Genomic DNA, 19608 nt, shown 5'->3' on the forward strand with positions numbered 1-19608 from the left:
TGATGCCCTGTTAGAAATATCCCTGTGATGCCAGGGGGAACAAATCCCTTTTATGCCCATATATGGAGATATGGAGATCCCTGTGATGCCGGGGAACAAATCCCTTTTATAACCATATGGAGTGGCCTGATGTCCACCTCCCTGATGTCCACATCACTGTGGCACGCCCTTTAGGGCGAGGTCGCTCGTCGCCCTGAGGCGTCTTACTAGAATGGAAACTGTCACATCTTGTCACCGTGTCACGTTTCCGTGTAACACTCGGTTTGACTCTCTGACATCACCCTCTGACATCACCTGAGATGTCAGGGGAACCACACTAACATAATCCCTTTTATGCCCTTTATATGGTGTCAGGGGAACCACACTAACATAATCCCTGTTATGCCCTTATATGGTGTCAGGGGAACCACACTAACATAATCCCTGTTATGCCCTTATATGGTGTCAGGGGAACCACACTAACATAATCCCTGTTATGCCCTTATATGGTGTCAGGGGAACCACACTAACATAATCCCTGTTATGCCCTTATATGGTGTCAGGGGAACCACACTAACATAATCCCTTTTATGCCCATACAGTATATGGAGATCCCTGATGTCATCAGTATTAAGCCCATATCTAACAGGACTTCATATGGGAATGCCCATATATGGAGACCACATCGGCCACATTCCACACTAACAGAATCCATGTATCCATAGAAGCCAAGACATATGGCCAACACAGCCCATATCTGTGTGGCTGGTTCTACAGACAGGTATCTCCATATATGGGCATAAACGGGATTGTATATGTATGATGTCAGATGTCACTTTCACATAACGAATAACTGAGTAAGCATGTTTGGGGTCTCACAGCATATCTCCATATACATGGATGCGTTGTGAGCTTGTAGATCGGTTATTTTCAAACAGCCAAGGTTAAAAATAGGGCTAAAGTGGATAATGTATGTTTTATAATATTATAATTTATACCTGCAAAATAAGTAACTAAAGTTTTCAAATAATTGTAGTGGAGTAAAAGTACAACATTTGGGTCCGAGATGTAGTGGAGTAGAAGTAAAATTGGAAATTGGAAATACTAAGTAAAGTACAAATACCTCAAAAGTGTACTTAAATACAGTACTTGAGTACATGCACTTAGTTACTTTACACCACTGCCTATGAGGGTCGATTCTGCCAATGCTTTTCGATGGGAAAGGAGTGTTGTTATTTATTTTTTGCAGAAATGCACCAATGGCAACAAACTTCTATGTTGCCATAGAAAAACATTGGCATAATCCGCCCGCATATTAAAGTTCATTTTGTGTGTGTGTGAATGTGTGTGTGTGTGTTCATTCAAAAGAAACCCCGCCAAACCCAAAGAGTAACGACACACACAAGACCGTGGGTATATTTAACAATATATATTTCCATTGTCAATGTACATTCCATTTCGACATAAGCTTTCTTCACAAACAAAAGTTGGCATCTAAATAAATACTATATAAAATAGAACTTCAAAATAAATATATCTATAAAGGGAACCTTTTATATGTGAGATTTTTTTTCCTTTTGTTATATCTAAACAAAAACAAAAAGAGCACAGATGTATTTTTCTTAATCCCCCCCCCCCCTCCCCCTCCCCCCAACATTGACATTGCAAAGGCAGAGAGGAATGGAGTTGCATCAGCAAGCTGTCTTTGACGACGTCCGGCAGCATTTTGTACGTCACAATGGCCTCCCTCTAAGAGCACTGACATAATATGAGAAAGTATCGTAAGCGCAGTAATACCGTCCTACGTGAATACATGTGATTCAAGTGACTTTCTTTTAAAGGGGTGGGGAGGGGAGGGGAGGGGGGCTAAAAAGGCAATGGGGTTAAGCGAGCCTTATTTATACTTCGTCACGTGGCGGTGGAGCTTGTAGATTCGCTACCTTCGGCGAGTAACACCGCCATACGATGGAGTATACGTATTAAGCGTAACATTGAGAGTAGTAGCGCGGTAATTGTAGCCACGATACTATTCCCGCGGTTTACTTCACATAGGCTATACATTAGCTTCTAGACGGACGACCATTGTGACGTTGGGTGTCGCTGAGACATCTCCCTCAAGAGCATTCGAAAAGTAAAAAGGAAACAAAAAAAAGAAAGATGTAAAACGCGCCCAGATACTGAGCTAACACACAGAGAGGAAGAAGGGTGTAAAAGTCACAGCATTCTATAGCAAAACAAAAAAAAAAAAACAAACTGGGGGTTCGCAGTCACTGACTTGTCACTGTTGGTGATTATTCCGTTTGACCTTTTTACAGGTTAGCTAGCGAGCACATGGCAATGAGTATAAAGCTAATATGACACTTTGAAGAGTGAGGGGAGAAGACACACAGGGAAATATAATAACAGAGAATTACCAAATGGAATAGAACAGTGGTTCTCAAAGACAGGGACACCTCAGGGTTCCTTGACGGGCGGGGTGAGTCCAAATGGAACCAAAGGGGACCCTTTACGGGTTTGTTTGGTTCCGTTTGTACACTCTCTCAGAGTTATGGGGGCCCTTGGTATTGAAACGTTTTTTTTTTTAGAACCACTGGAATACAGCTTGGAGAGAGAGAGAGAGAGAGACAGGCAGAGAGCTCCGCTCCCCAATTATGTGGCATGACACACGTTTATGCGCAGCAGCTGTGTTTGTCAATCAAGGCCTGGGGGTGTTTGTTGGAAAAACTTTCGGGGAGTAAAAGGAGGGAGAGAGAGAAAGAGAGAGAGAAGGGGGAACGGAGGGGGGAAATAAAGAAAGGCAGAAAAAGAAAGACGGAGAAAGAGAGTATAGGGAGCTGAGACGGACAGTGAGTAGTAACAGCAGGAAATGGGCTGATCCGGATAGGGGCAGATTGTGTTCCCTGCGTGGATTCAATGAGTCCACACAGCCTTCTCTCTCTCTCTGCTCGCTGAGGAACCAGGGGAGTTTAGCTTAGTCCTCTTGACTGCTAATGAGCCATGGAGAGCATAAACCAGTGGCCCTCAAACTCTCTTTTTTTATTATTTCTTCATTTCAAGGACTCCCCCATAACTCTGAGAGTGCACAAATGGAACCGAATGGACCTGCAGTTATACACTCTTCAGGGGCCTTTTCCACCGGCAAAGAACTGGTTTTGGTTCTTTCTCCCGCCTATGGGATGGCAACTTTCTTGGAACCTTGGTTCGTTCTTGCGAACCGGCCACGAACCAACTTTTACGGTTCGGAACCAACTTGGTTCTCGGTGGAAAAGCGCACCTCTGGTTCATCCTATAGGCGGGAGAAACAACCCGAACCGGTTCTTTGCCAGTGGAAAAGGCCCTGTTAAACAAGGGTCCATTTGGGACCCAACCTCAAGGAACCACCGAGGGGGTCCCTGCCTGGACCCCCACTATGAGAACCACTGGCAAAGACAGTAGGATAGCTTCTCCCTTTCAATTTTTTTAAAATATTTATTTTTATTGCCTGGCACACTTTTTTCTAAATCAAGTGCTTGCGATAGAAAGATAGTCTTTTAATGTTTGTTTTTTTGTTGTTGTTTTTTTTTTGTTTTAATTCTTTTTTTCATTTCTCTTTCAGCCTGCCCTGACTCACAACCTAAAAAAAAAAAGAAAAAAAAAACTTTTCTTTTATTATTTCTTACCCTCAAAATATATATCTAATATATTTCTCTATATATTTTTGTACTGAATTGTAGTTATAATGTACCATGCAATCGTTCGAGGACATTTAAAAGTCTCTTCTAAAGAACACAAATGTTTGTGAAACTATTTACAGCAAATAACATTTCACCTGCATAGCTCTATTTCTAAATATATTGTCAAAACATTTGCTAATTTTTGCCCCCCTCCCTAAAATTACGTAGTTGTTTTTTCCCCCCCGCCCGCCTACTAGTCACACAATCCCCATTTTGGCACCTTTCTCTCGGACTGGATTGCTAATTTTTGAAAATATTGCCTTATACATTCAAGACTATGGACAGTGTTTTTTTTGTTTTTGTTTTCATCTTCCCGTGTGATAACAGCTTTGTGCAACAAGACATGTACAGGTATGAGCGAGTTAAGAGGCCCCCCCAGTGTATGTTAAGGGCCCGCCGTGTAGGGAAAAAAAGGCGTTATGTTATGAGCAACAAAGACAGGCTCCCTTTATGCCAAACGAAAAAGGCCAACAGAATGTGAAAAAAAGGCAGCAGCAGAAGTTGCCTTCAAGAACCAACTGCAGCCAGCTCCATTTGGCAAAAGTGCATAACAACTCTGTGATCACTGGCAGACAGTGAAGACAAGCTATATGCTATAGCTTCCTTTGGCAAAGTCCGAAGAACGTCATGCAAGCCCACAAAAATAGTCTTTGAGAATAAAAGATATACCATCTAGCTAACGAATGCAGCTACCGTATGCAGCATGTTTTAGTTCTGACGAGGACATTGGTGCATGTGAGTGTGTGCGCGCGCGTGTGTGTGTGTGTGTGTGTGTGTGTGGGTGGACTAAATGTAGTCAACACCAGTGGTTCTCAGCCATTTTGGGATAAGGGCCCTTCAGAGCATGTGTACATTAATGACCGGTCAATGAATTGTCAATGGAACTAATGCAGTAGCTATACTTTAAGTTCTTATTTATCTGCGTCACGTTTTAATGTTATACATTATCGTTAAAACCATAGTGTTTTGCCAATTATTTGGGGGGCCCACTTTGCAATACCCCCCTCGCGGCCCACCAGAGGGCCCTGGCCCCACAGGTTGAGAACCACCGGTCGACACCAAAGTAAAGGTGAAAGTTAAAACGAAGCGGCTGTGGTTAATACTGTGCTTTAGTCCGTCCTTTTAAGGGGTTTGCGTCGTCTTATAAAGGTTGTGCAAGTGGCAGGTTTTTATGTTGAACTAAGGCTGGCTAGATACGTACATACGAGACAACAACTTTACGTGTGCCTTCTCTCTCTCTCTCACTCACTCACTCACTCTCCCTCTCTAGCTCGAGCTTACTCTCAGCCCCTCTCTTCCGGAGAAAAACAACGACACTATTTTCTGGCCATTTTGTCTCTCACTTAGCTTACTCGTTTTAAATTATTCACTATTGCCTTTTTTTGCCGTTCAATGTTTCTTTGCCTGCGTTGTGCAAAGAGGAAGTTAGGGCTGGGCGATATGCTCAAGATATCACGATAGGTTTTGACCAAATACCTCCATATTGATATTGTGATAATATCATGTATCAAATTTCTTTTTACTTTCTCACGTTCTTTTGCAAATGGCGCAGACGCGCTATTTCAGAAAATGTTTGACAATAATGTTGAAAGTATAAAATAAGGCTTATGAGTGACTAAAAACCAGGAAAAGATAACTTAAGTCATATCGTGGTATCACAATATCCATATATTTTCAACATATCGCCCAGCCCCAGAGGAAGTCGACCAGGCTTTTTAGGCAGTTTTTTTTTTTAGAGCGACACGCTATAGGCCAGAGTTCTATCGAAGGTTACTGTAACAGTCCCTGAGAAGATTGGGTGTACTTTTTTTGTTTGTTTGTTTGTTTCTTTGTTTTTTTTGTGTTTTTCTCTTTTTTTTTATTATCTCTACAACACATCAACTTCTATCACGTTGGGGGGGGGGGGGGGGGTAACCATTAGACTAGAGCATGCAGGTCACGACATGCATTGCCCTCCGAGGTGACCGGAGAACGTTAACAGCATTCAAATATCTCCTCGTGTGGCGATTCCGAATAAGGACACAGACCTGGGGAAAGTGACTCTCTCTCTCTCTCTCTCTCTCTCTCTCTCTCTCACACACACACTTGCAGCATGAAACAGCTCCTCTCTTCGCCCGCCCCGCGCTCACGCCGCCGAGAATTAACGACCGCAAAACGACCCCCGCTCGCTCCGAAGCCTCCCGGCGCGGCACGCTGCGCGTACCCTTGCCTCAACTAGGGCTGTCACAATTATTGCATAATCGTCTAATAATTATTTTTCATAATCGTCATAATCTTTTCCATGTTGAACATTTTTCATATATATTTTTTAAAGTAAGTAAAAAATAGTGGAAATAGCAGATCTACAAGCTCACAACGCGTCGCATTGCTCGCGTTGTGAGCTTGTAGATCGGCTATTTCCATTATCAATGTTCTTTTTACGTATAAAGTTGTCAAATATGTCAGTATATTTATATACTTTGTATATTTAGGTTATGCGTCATATCTACCAGGTGCAACTTCAAAGCCTAAAAGCCAAAAAGAAATGTAATTGTCAACGAGAAAAACACAAATAAATCGTTAATCGCAATTATTTGAGTGACAATAATCGTCATGTAAAATGTCATAATCGTGACAGCCCTCGCCTCAGCGCGGAGCAGGAGGAGACAGGAACGGGGCGAGATAGTAAAAAACGACGCGAGAGCGACGGCGAGCCAGCCAGGATCGTCAAAGACGCGAGGGAAGACCGGGACGACACTCGCAACGAGAGCGGTGATCACCGTAATAGAGGAGAGAGTTGAGTGGCTATAAGTGGTACTTTGGACTCTCACAGCAGCTCTCCTCCGTCCTAAAGCCACTGTGTAGCTAATCACCTGTTTGCCATAACGGGAGGAGGGGGATGGAGGGGGCACTGGCCTGTGCTTTTGGGGGCGGCCGTGGCCCTTGAGCGGGAGGTTTTGGGGGTACATACTTCTTCTCTCCAACATGTACGGTATAAACTTCTAGGTTGTTTCGAGGAGGAAATGGGGGGGATTCTACTTGGGTTAATGTGATGAAATAAGCTGGGGGGGGTGGGGGAATACAGAGCAGCAGAAAAAGGGACAATGACTTCGTGCCTTCAGCCATTCTATATATAATTTCTTTTCTCTTTTTGAATACCACAAAAACACCAGTCCCACGTTTCAGTCTCTTCTTTCTCCTTCTTGTTTCGACTCATTCTAAAAGAAGAAAATTAAAAAGGAAAACAAAAAAAATTAAAATAAGAAAGAAATCTCTGAGTGGCTGTTAAGTCATTCCCAAAACTGATTGGCCTCTAACCAATCAGGCGCCTTTTCGGATTCCCGGGGGTTTCCGTTCTCCCATCATCCACCTCTCCTCCCGACGTAGCAGGTGAAGGTACGAGCCATTTTAAGTACCTATGTGTGTTTCTTTTTTTTTTAAATATCTCTAAAGTTCCATTGTTCCAGCAGATTACGTGTGTGTGGTGTGTGCGTGTGCGAACGTGTGTGTATGGGAGGTTGGGGTGGGGGGGGGGGCTAATAGTTTAAGGTCTTGGATTGTCCCATCCAAACGAAGCGAGCAAGTACTGTAATCGTCCCGTGTGTCCAAAAAACACCAAAAGGCCACCGCTGAGGTCCGGACGGACGCTCCGGTCCGCCATCATCACGACCCCTGCTGCTGCTGCTTCTCCGTGCCGCCCTGTGCCTTGCCCTCCACGCCTCCTCCTCCTCCTCCTCCTCCTCCGCTCTTGCAGCCGGCGACGCCGGCGGCGGCGGTCCCCTGCTGCTTGCAGCGGCAGCCGGGCCGGCTGACGCTGTCGTAGCACCGCTGCCCCAGCTTGGCCAGGCCGGTGGCGGGCAGGTAGCAGAGCAGGCAGGGCAGCACGGCCGACAGCGCCGCCATGAAGGACCAGCGGGCGCAGCAGTGCGCCTGCGAGGGCGCGCAGGAGCACGGCCGGTCGGCGCACGAGCCGCCCTCGTCGCCGTCCTCGTCCTCGCTGGCGCAGTGGTAGAAGACGCCGCGCACCAGGCACATGCACGTGGCCGCGTCCACCAGGCTCCGCGCCGAGCACAGGCACTCCTGGTTGCACACCCAGCACTGCGGGAGCGCGCGCGGCAGCGTGCACTCCGTGCAGCGGCACTTGCCGCAGCGCTCGCAGCACAGCGCCAGGTGCTGCTTCTTCTTCTCGGCCGGCGAGGAGGGGATGGGCGGCTGGCCGCCGCCGCAGACTCCGCCCGCGACGACTCCTCCTCCTCCCGCCGTGGCGTTGGAGGAGGCCTTGAGGTCCAGCGACTTAGAGGACGAGGAGCAGATGGAGGAGGAGGACGACGAGGCCGTGGTGAGGACTTTGGGGTCTCCGGCGGCGGAGGATTGGGGCGGCGCCACCGCCAAGCAGCCGCCCAAGGTCCTGGCGGGCTGCTGCGAGCCCTGGTGGTGGTGGGGCTGATGGTGGTGGTGGTGGTGATGGTGGTGGGGGTCCAGCGTGGGGGTGGGCGCGGCGTGGTCCAGCAGCCTCTGCTCGGACGAGGTGCTGCTGCTGCTGCTGACGGAGCCGGGGCGCCCGCTGAAGGAGATCCACGGGTGGGTGGTGGCCTCACACCGCCCACCTTGCTGCTGCTGCTGCTGGTGGTGGTGGTGGTTGTGGTGGTGGTTGTGGTTGGCGCCCAGGAACGCCACGGGCGACGAGTCCTGCTGCCACGTGTTGATGGGCGCCCCCTGCACCCGGCCCCGCGACCCCGGAGCGGCGGTGGTGGTGTTGTCCCCCACGACGCCCTTCTGGCCCCCGCCGCCGGGGGGCTGCTGGGAGATGACGGCGGGGCTGTCGATGTAGTCGTTCTCGGCGTGCGAGGAGCGCATCTGGTCGAGCGGGTAGATGGTGAGCGGGTGCTGCAGGCGCCCGTACGGCACCTGGCTGTCCAGCAGCGGCTGGGACACGAGGGAGGAGGACACTCCCGGGATGTGGTGCGGGACCCTGGACTCCATGTGGGGGCTGAGGCCCTGCATACGGCGGCACTCTGGTGAGCCTTACTGAAACACACAAAGGACCAAGAGAGACAGCTGTGAGCGATCAAACTTTTTGGTTCAAACTTTTGTTTTCAAGGGGTTAAAAAAGTCCTTCAGTGTTGATTCTCTGGTGAGCCTTATGGCCCTATCACAGTGCAGTCCGCGGTGATGGTTTATCACCATGGTGTAGTCTTTTTAAGTCAGAAAACTACAACATTACATTAGCCGTGGTGAAGAGCCATCACCGCGGGCGCGGACCTAGACATCTCTCCTCTGTTTTTACTTTCAGACATCTCCCCATCACCCCGTTCACTGATTGGACGATCTTGACCAATCAGTGTGCCCCCTGTTTTTAGAGGCACAGAGTCGCGGTGATAGGACTTCACTGTGAGTCCGTGACTATGATGGCCATCACATTTTTAGGTGATAGCTTATCACCTAAAAGTTGAGGTGATAGCTCTTCACCTCAGACTCTGATAAGGGCTTTACTGAAACACACAAGAACCAGAGACAAGCTGTGAGCAGTGGTGGAAGAAGTACTCAAATGTTTAAAAGTATCAGTACTGCAGTATAGAAATACTCTTACACAAGTAAAAGTCCAGAATTCAAAAAAGGAAAAATGTCAAACTGAAAGTACAAAGGTATTGGCATCAAAATGTACTTAAAGTACCAAAAGTAAAAGTACAAAAATGTTTGAAAATAGCAGATCTACAAGCTCACTTGTGAGCTTGTAGATCGGCTATTTTCAAATAGCCTAGGTATAAAATAGGGCTAAAGTGGATTAATGTATGTTTTATAATATAATCAGTTAATATCTGCCAAGTAACTAGTAACTAAAGTTTTCAAATAATTGTAGTGGAGTAAAAGTACAATATTTGGATCCGAGATTTAGTGGAGTAAAAGTAAAAGTATTGGAAATTGGAAATTGGAAATACTCAAGTAAAGTGCAGAGACCTCAGAATTGTACTTAAGTAAATCTACTTAGCTACTTTACACCACTGGCTGTGAGCGATCAAACTTCTTGGTTCAAACTTTTTGTTTTCAATTTTTTTTTGTTTTTTTTACACATTTAACCCATTAAAATCCTTCCGTGTTGATCGAAGCTGCAATCCAGAGATAATTTGAATGAATCGCATTTTTCTTGTAATCCGGTGGTTTCTCAGACATTTTAATTTCAAGAACACCCGTAATCCCCCACAACGGCCAAATGACACTGATCATCCTTCATCCCTTAATTACGTTGTCACTTCGAAACTCATGCCGTCTGGACAAAGATACAGAACTTAGAAATGGGAAAAGGTTATAGTTTTAGTAGGAGTTGTGTCCCTTTCGGGCCATTGAGACATTAAACAAACTGCCTCATAGGGAGTCATGTGTTGTCTTGGTGTTATGTTGTTCTGTGTCGCTTTGGATTAAAAGCGTCTGCTAAATGCCTAAACTGTGATATGGTTACGTGCTTTTCTGTTGGAACAGACTGTGAAGATGAAATGAATATCCCTGAGCGGACAATAAAGATAATAATTATAACTAGAAATACTGTTCCTAAGAAACAGTGTGGGCTCGCTCGTGACTATATTCTGCAGCGTGCTAACTGTCATGTGAAGCTCAACCAACACTGATGTAATATATGGTCATATATGGTCTCCACCTCAAAGACTATGCTGCTTTTGTACTCTTGGGGAGAACTTAATAGATAAATAAATACTCCAGCTAGCTGTAGTTTTCTGCATCAGGAATATAGCCGATTGCAAGTGTGGTTTTCCAACGTGACTATATTCTGCAGCGTGCTAACTGTCATGTGAAGCTCAACCAATACTCCAGCTACCACCACTCCCAGATGTTTTTGCGCAACTCAATTGCACCTTATTGGCTAAGGGCCCTGCCTTTGTACTTTCGTGGCGGAACTTGATAAATAATAATGAAGATAATATAGTGTTCTCGCCTTTTAGGCGAGCCCACAATAATTATTATTAATTATAAGTACATTTGTACACTCAGATATAGTCATGCGAGGGTCCATTTGGTACCCCCTCGAGGACCCCTGAGGGTCCCTGGACCCCCACTTTGAGGCCCCGTTTTAACCACACAAACCCTATACCATTCCTGTTCAGGACATGTCATAATAATAGGACACATTGTATGAAAATAGTTCAACATTCTGCGAAAATAGACAGTCTATACAAGCTGACAACGTGCCGCAACATGACACGTTGCTTTGTAGATCACTTATTTATGTATTTTTTTCAACTTAAGAGATATGGTGTAGAGGGGAAAAAAGGAGGGGACCAAGTATAGACTTCTGGGGAACAACCAGTCAACAAAGTATCTCTGTCGGGAAATTTCATATGTCCAAAACTGTTAAAACTTTTCAGGGATCAAAATCCTAAATAGCAAAAGTAGCAGATCTACAAGCTGGAAGCACGTTGTGGTTTCGTGACGCAGTAGTATGATCAAGTAGGTTGTTAATTTACGGGGGGAAAATAGAAAAAGTTAAAATGTGGAAAATGTGGCAACAACAATATAGTGGTTCATACATGAGGACAGTGTTTCTTTTCTCCCCTTAACTCTGACAGTGTACAAATGGAACCAAATGGACCCGTAAGGGTCCATTTGGTTCCATTTGTATACTGTCAGAGTTACATACGGTACTTGTAACTAGGGTCAAATTCAGACCTCCTAAAAGGAACCCAGAGAGTCCCTGGACCCCACTTTGAGGACCACTGCATTAGGCTATAACTAGCACATCTCCAGTGGTACTCTTCCATTGAGAAATTCTGATCCGGCCGCCGGGTTAAAACACCTATATATGGTTGTTAAGTGGTACTGCCCCGAGCTCATAAGTGCAATATCTCCACCCTGGCCAAGTGTGCATTTCAACCTGGAAGTCTGGTACAAGTTTAATCCTGCAATTGGGCAGGACATTCATTTTAGGGATTACAGGTTTAATTATTTTTCTTCTTTTTTTCCTTTTTTTTAAACAAAATGTATAAATTACCACTGTGGCTTTTTTTCTGCATGCATTGAACCTGCAAATACGATACAACTTCGGGGAGTTCAACCCACCGAAACCAGGAAAGCGCCTGACTGTGCCATTTTACATTTTTGCCTCAGCTATTAAAAAAATTAATAGAAATTGCAGAACTACAAGCTCTCAGCAGCTTGTACATCTGCTATTTTTTAACATCTATTGCAAAATCTTTAAAGTGTTTGGGGGGTCCTAGACCCTGAAAATGGGTCAAAAGAAATAAAGGAGAAGGAGAGAAAAATCGATCTAAGAAGAATATAGTTTTTCTGCAATAGCCAGTGGTGGAAAAGGTACTCACATAGTTTACTAGAGTAAAAGTAACAATACTGCAATGCAGATATACTCTTACAAGTAAAAGATCGGAATTCAAAATGTACTTGAGTAAAAGTATGAAAGTGTTGGCATCAAAATGTAATTCAACTACCAAAAGTAAAAGTACAAAATGTTTGAAAATAGCAGATCTACAAGCTCACAACGCGCCGCGGCCCGCGGCGCGTTGTGAGCTTGTAGATCGGCTATTTTCAAACAGCGTATAGGTATGAAATAGGGCTAAAGTGGTTAATGTATGTTTTATAATATTATAATTTATATCTACAAAGTAACTAGTATAAAGTTATTTTTTTTTTAAATGTAGTGTAGTAAAAGTACAATAGTTGGATCTGAGATGTAATGGAGTAGAAGTAAAAGTATTGGAAATGGGAAATATTCAAGTAAAGTACAAATACCTCAAAACTGTACTTAAGTACAGTACTTAAAGGAGCTATAGTCAACTTTTTCTTGAAAAACGGATGCTAAAATAAAAATAATGTTTTGAAAATGTTTTATAAAAAATAAGCTTCATATATGTGTTTCTATTCAAAAATGACCACAATAAGCGTAAAATAATGATAAAATAATCATTTTGGCCATTGTCAGACCAACACTTTGTTTACATTCTAGTCTATAGACTAGGATGTAAACAAAATTGTCGGCCCTACAATGAAAAAGTTGACTTATAGCTCCTTTAAGTAAATGTACTTAGTTACTTTAAAACATTGGCATTAGCATTTTTGGGGGAAAAGCGAAGAAAAAGGAGGAGAGAAGAAGAAGAAAAGAAAAAAAGCCAAACATTGTCAATCATGTCATTGTGACAGAATGGATGCGGATGAGGAGGAGTGAGGAAACCGTTCCCATCTGTCCTGACTAATCATTTCAGGCTTCAAACCGAGCTGGGATGAGGCCACACCGAGCTCCAAACCTCTGCTTTTAATGAGCCATCATGCATGACATGTCTGGTAATGACAACTACTCTCTGCCTCGTGTTAATCACGTCCCTGTGCTGTCAGCTGGAAAGACCTTCCTTGTATGTCCAAAATCCTTGCTTGTGCCTTAATTATTTTATACTTTGGCTATTTTTTTGAAGAGATGTGAAAATGTGTGCAAAATCTTTGAATTTGTGTATTTTTTTTAAGCGAAAAACTAAACTAGAAATTTGCTTCTGGGGGTCCCTGGAACTAAATATTTTCAGATAGGGGTCCATGGCCAAATACATGTCATTTTGGGGGTCCTTCACATGAAAACGTTTGAGCACCACTGACATAGAAACATTTTTTTTAATATTTTTTTTTAAAACCTTTGAAGGATTTAGAAGACATTAAATCGTGTCAAAAATATTCAAAGACCTGCTAAAATATCAAAATCATTCAAAAATAGCTGATCTACAAGCTTGCAGCGCAGCACTCGGTGCCGCACTCTGACCTTGTATATCTGCTATTTTTCAATGGTTAAAGCACCAAATAATGCATAATAATAATGTTCTCATTCATGGGGGCCCCATAGTGAATCCTTGTACCCAGGGCCCAGAATTTGGTGTCACACCCCTGCTTGTCTGTTAGTGTTTTAAACCCCATTACCTGGACCTGAGGCCCATTCTATGTCTTCTATATCTTAATGGTTTTCTGGAAAATGGATGTTTGCCAAGGTAAAATAAATTAATGGACCCCACTTTGAGAACTTTTTTTTTACATTGGTTCTTTCAAAACTCGACATCTGCATTCTCGCTCTCTTGATTGAACGACGATTAGCTCAGATTACCACAATAACACTAAAAAGTAGAACTCTCCCTTTGATAACATCCCTCTTCTTTGACAGTCAATGTAGCAGCCGGTGCTACTCAAACTCTTAAGTGTCAAGGACCCCCAAATTGATATGTGTTTGGTCGTGGACCCCCATCTGAAAATGTTTTGTGCCAGGGACCTCCAGAAGAGAAAATGTATGTCGTACATTCCCCCCCTCCAAAATGCTCAAAAATAGCAGATGTACAAGCTTGTAGATCTTCTATTTTTGAATAGCCAACATGTCGATGGATAAAGTGGTTAAAATGATTGTGGCGCTACATTAACTATTTTTGGCTGCACGGGGACACCCTCCCCCCAAGGAAGGACCCCTGGGGGTCCCCAAACCCCACTTTGAGAACCGCTGGTATAAACAATCAATCATCACAGACAGACCAGAACATTTCCACATCAACACCTTAAAGACAGACATCCCCCCCATCCCTATAACCCCCTCCCCTCTGCACCAAGCTCTTGGCTGAACATAGCAGATTCACAGCGCTTGCCGTGCGTCAGCCAATCATTTCATGACTGGCGGAGTCTCCGGTATTGAGGAGACTCAAATGCAGGTCAATTGAGTCTCCTCTGCCGGATATACTCTCCGCTGGTCATCAAATTATGGGTTTAGGAATGTGACAAAAACTAAAATTATCTCCCTGAATTCTAGGCTTCATGGGGTGTGTATATAGAGGGTATGCGAATGCATAAAGTGAATGGAAAAATCGAGTGGCAATCGAGTGGCAAAGTGAGTGGAAAAGTGAGTTTAACGTCGTTTAAAGGAGTAGTTCACCCCCAAAATGACTTTTTTTTTCAAAAAATAATATTGAACTCTAGTCTCCATGGCATGACTAATCAATAGAAAAAAAGTCATTTTGGGGGTGAACTACTCCTTTAACATCGTTTAATGCAATCAGATAGGACATTTCTGTTTGGATGTCTTTCACATGTTAAAGCTAAATGCATAGGCCTAACTACACCCATCACGATTTTCCACAAACAACACCAACATTCATGCGATAGCCACAGCCCCAAAATTAGGGTGTAATATAGCCCCTTTTCCACTGACATGGCCCCAACACCACACCACTCACCCACTTGTGCCAGGTTTCCCACGACAACGACCTGGGTAGAGTGGTGTGAAAGTGGTACTAAACGTGGTAGTAAAAAGTATCGGTAGGTCTGAGCTAGGCCAAACAGGGCCAAACACTTCATATTGACTAATCACTCACTGACTTTTCATTTAGACCACCGGGATATAGTTGTAATACATGATAATAGATTCTACTGTGTTATTATCACTGTTCTGATATATTATAGTGTATTATAATTATCGTAGTAATACATTAATACGTTATAGTGTATTATAATCACAGTTATAATCCATTATAGTGCATTATAATTAGGATAGTTGTAATACAAATTCATATTGTATTATAATCACAGTTAAAAGGGCAATTTGTTTCTTTCCGATAGGGGTACTTTTGTGTAATGGAAAATGTAGATATTTTTACGTGGTGCGGTGTAGTGTCGTGTAGTGTGGTGCTAAAGCTGCAGTCGCAAAGGGGCTTTAGTATTACACCCAAATATGACACAAACTTTGCCACGTGCAAATCTAGAAACCTATATAGGTTTCAAAATAACACTGTCTCAACATATAAATTCAGGGGCCGTCTGTCAGGTAATCCAAAGTATTGGTGATGTTTTAGACTTTGAATACCAAGAGCTTTTTTTCCAGAGCTCTCCATTCTAACTTTGACATTAGAACAATAGCAGCCTGCTTTCTAAAGAGCGGGGAGCACCAGAGTGCATGGACTTGCATGCAAACAAACCACTCCGACATGCAAAACAAGGCAAGGGACGTTGAGGGGGAAAGCAGTGGGAAAGATACAAAACAACACACTCTGCACAGCGGATGGGACGATAAGCGTTATTATCGTTTGTCGTGATAAAAAAACACTCGCGATAATCGTATCGTGGAGATTTAATTTATCGTGATATTGTCCTCCGTCATGCACTGTGGGATCAATTCACCTTTTATTTGCCCGAGCTGCATATCCAGTACCATTTTAAACCCTCGGTAAAAGGTACTTATAATATACAACGTACTTGATACAGTCTTTTTTCACTCTCTATCAAATGTCTTTGCCAAAACGTGACGCGTTGTGAGCTTGTAGATCGGCTATTTTTGGGCAAATGTTCCGCCCCAGGATAATGGATTTTGATTATTGTGATAATATCGTAAATCGCGATTTATTTGTCACGATAATCGCGATATGACATTTTCATATCGTCCCACCCCTATTCTGCACTTCTGGGGGCTAGAGATATTTGCTGTAGCAAACGTATGTGAATAATAGCATCCCATTATACATTGTTCCAAAAGCAAGGAGGCATGTTGACTATAATATAGTCAACATGCCTGCAGCTTTAGCACCACTCCATTCTATGACCATATGGTCATAATATCTTCATTAGGCCTAAATAGACTTTTCAGTTTTACAAAGGTCATTTAGCTTAGCAGTTTAAAAAGATGTCATGCAAAGAGTTCATAGTGACAGGCATTATCATATAGGCTGACATATAAAAAAAAACTCAGTGATAACCAGTGAAAGTGTATGAATGCAACCAAATAGACCCTGCTGTATCTATAGGCTACTCTCACAGTTAAATTGACGAAGAAGATTGAACACAGCACAGACAGCCTATAGAAGTCCATTGACCCATTATCATTGCTGTGTTATAGCTGTCGTTGGCGCTATTACATAAAGCCTCACCACCATCATCCTATAGTCATTCTTGTGTGCGACTACATTTATGTAGGCCTACACGACATTCTTGACAATATGGCGGAAATTAAACTCCATGTCTTAGGCCTATACTACGAAAACGACCACTAATGGTTGCACACTGTTAGTTCGAGCATGAATGAACTAAAACGTGGCAATGGCATTTATATAGGCCAGTGGTTCTAAAAGAGGATTCTGGGTTCCTTTATATAGGGGGTTCAAAATTGACCCTTACAAGTCTGTAACTCTGACAGTGTACAAAATGGAACCAAATGGACCCGTCCGGGTCCATTTGGTTCCATTTGTACACTGTCAGAGTTAAGGGGGGAGACCTTGACATGTTAAAAGTTTGAGAACCTGAAATAGGCCCTATGTTATATTAAATGGACTTGAGAGATCATTTGTTTTAGGCCTATAATTCCACTAATCCCCTGCATTAGAATCCCTGTATATATATTATGTTTTTTCCTTCCAGATTTGCGAGAGAGAGAAAAAAAATAAAAGCTCCGATTGAGAAACCTGTTGCGACACTGCAGCTGGCAGCGAAACAAATGGCCCGTGATCATCACATCGAGACCATTAGAAATGAGCTCCGGCCGGAACTGTGCGCGGGCGCGCGGCGCGCGTGCGCCCGCCTCCCTTTTCTCAATGGCCCTAGATGTGAACAGACTGAGTCATATGAAAACCGGAGGCGACGCGCACGCAAGCACGCGCGCGCGCGCACACACACACACACACACACACACACACACACACACACACACACACACACGGCATAGTACTGAATAATAAAAGCCTAAATAATAAAATTATGGTTGTATCGTGCCCTGTCCAAAGCACAAATAAATAGGCATAGTTTAGGCTACAATAATACAATAATTAAACGAAAAATGGACCTGCAAAACAAGCAAATTAGTTGCAGAATAGGCGATAGCGCAGACGTTATAGTGTGGGCGTCGTATGACACAGTGAATGATATAGCAGTAGCCTATATAATATAGCCCTATATTGATATATCTGCAGACATATCTGCGATACCGTTAAATGCGTACATAGCCTTTATTATAACTTATTAACGATCAACCGTTTACGCATAACCGATTATGCGTTATAACACACAATCGGCTGTTGTTGTGTCTTTCCATAAGCGACATTGTCGTGCAATAGGCCTATGGGTTTGATGTGGCTCGACTGTGAGCAATAAATGCTTGAATTACTCTGTCGTTCGTATAAAAGACAGCGTAGGCTATATCTCGCCGAAAATAGCCGATCAGATCGTGATGCATCGTAGCCTATAATAGCTATAAAGGCTTACTGTCTCTATCTGTCTGCTATCCCCCAGGCTTATAAAAACCCATTATTAAATAGGCTCTATAGGCTACTAAAGAAGAGAACGCGAGCAGCAGAGAGAGAGAGAGAAAGAGAGAGGGCTGTGCACGGATAGCGAGCACCTGATGTGTCCTATAATAATGAACACGGTGTGCCAGTGCCAGCCCTACAACAGCGTTGCAGTCCATGCATGCAGCTCCCCGCTTATGTGAATGGAGCCGAGAGAGAGAGAGAGAGAGAGAGAGAGAGAGAGAGAGAGAGAGATAGATAGATGACACAACGGAATGGCGTTTCTGTTCGGTACAGGCTATCGGTGGATCCCGATTTCCTAAGCCTATACCGAACAGAATCCCCATTCCGTTGCTTTATCATCTCAACGGCACCCTCGTTCATGTGCGATCGATTCTAGGTTGTTCTTGATCGAATCGGTATAGCCGACTATGTGTTATTTCGTGACGTTTCTTTTAGAAAACACGATGGTTTCCCTTGCAAGGGGTTCTATCTATCTATCTAGGCTACTCTAGCCTTTTTTTTTTCGCTCTCTAGATTTCCACCCAGCTTCGCTTCGGTGGAAATCTGTAGTTAAATATTGACTCAAAGTGCAAAAACACGGGTCGGAGTCGGAGAGAACAGCTTGTTGCAAAAGAACCCCGTCCGCGTGCGTGCACACACACATGCACGAGTGTACACGCACTCACGACGAGTGTGTGTACTGTGTATGTGTGTATGGTGGTGTGTGCGAGCGAGCGCTTCTGTTCGGCGCTGCTCAGTGGTGCTCGCTGCGATGTAGGGCTCTGTAAATCCGGGGCTGAATTCAGCTATAGAGAAACCATGTGAAACAGGTTCTGGTCTGTGTCTGTTGGTGCAACAACGGACACGATATCATATCAAATCAACGGCTAATAATAATAATAAAGCCGTGGGAAATGAAACTGCAAGTTTGGATCAGATCACTTACTTTTTTCACGCTGGGAAATCTCATTTCTTCGCCGCGCAACGACGATCGCACATAGCCTTGGTGTAAGTAGAGTTTATTATATTCCCCCACCAGAAAGAAAAAAAAAGAATCCACGTGAAAAGGGCGTTTTTAGATCCAAATATCAGAACAGAAAAAACAACCGATCGGGTTCAGCTGGAGCGTTATAGACTTGTGCTCCTGTTATTCCACTAGTCTCCGTTGTTGCGCGTAAACACGGGGCTTTTCGCTTGGACCTTCGCTGCTCTCTCTCTGCTGCGGATAGGAGGAGATCTCTCTCGGAGAGACGGCGAGGGCTTTTTGGACACGATGGTGATGTTGCAACGACGACCCGAGAGCTAGGTGGAAATGAGTTTTTATGAATGGGAGGGTAAAAGGCGACGTCCTTACTGCGCAGATGCCTGGACACGATTTCTCTTTTTTTTTGTGAATGGAGGAGGAGGAGGAGGATCGACGATCGAGGCCAGAGAGAGAGAGAGAGAGAGAGAGAGAGAGAGAGAGAGAGAGAGAGAGAGCTGGGCTGAAATGCTGCGAGGGGAGGGGTGGGGGGAGGGGGGTCCGTTTTATGAATGGGAAGGACTCCGGATGACATTGCGCAAGCGCGATGCCGACATTTTTTTTTCTTTCCCCTTTTCTTTTTTTTATGAATGGAAGGAGATCTGGGGAGAGAGAGAGAGAGAGAGAGAGAATGGGATTTTCGTCACAAGGGCAATGTCAGGCCGGA

At 44.0% G+C, this 19608-nt stretch overlaps 1 protein-coding gene across 1 annotated transcript; it reads right to left on the minus strand.

Annotated features, from left to right (window-relative positions):
• Positions 1 to 7334: 7334 nt before the first annotated feature.
• spry4 (sprouty homolog 4) lies at positions 7335 to 19121 on the minus strand (the record flags this gene model as incomplete). Its single annotated transcript, XM_080749200.1, has 2 exons — positions 18867 to 19121; positions 7335 to 8699 (listed from the first exon to the last, which is right to left on the minus strand). Exon 2 carries the CDS (start codon positions 8673 to 8675, stop codon positions 7335 to 7337), a length of 1341 nt encoding a protein of 446 aa, XP_080605326.1. The 5' UTR covers positions 8676 to 8699; positions 18867 to 19121.
• Between the last annotated feature and the right edge of the window lie 487 nt (positions 19122 to 19608).

This window comes from Nannobrachium achirus, assembly GCF_963921795.1.
Source record: "Nannobrachium achirus genome assembly, chromosome: 19".
Classification (NCBI taxonomy): domain Eukaryota; kingdom Metazoa; phylum Chordata; class Actinopteri; order Myctophiformes; family Myctophidae; genus Nannobrachium; species Nannobrachium achirus.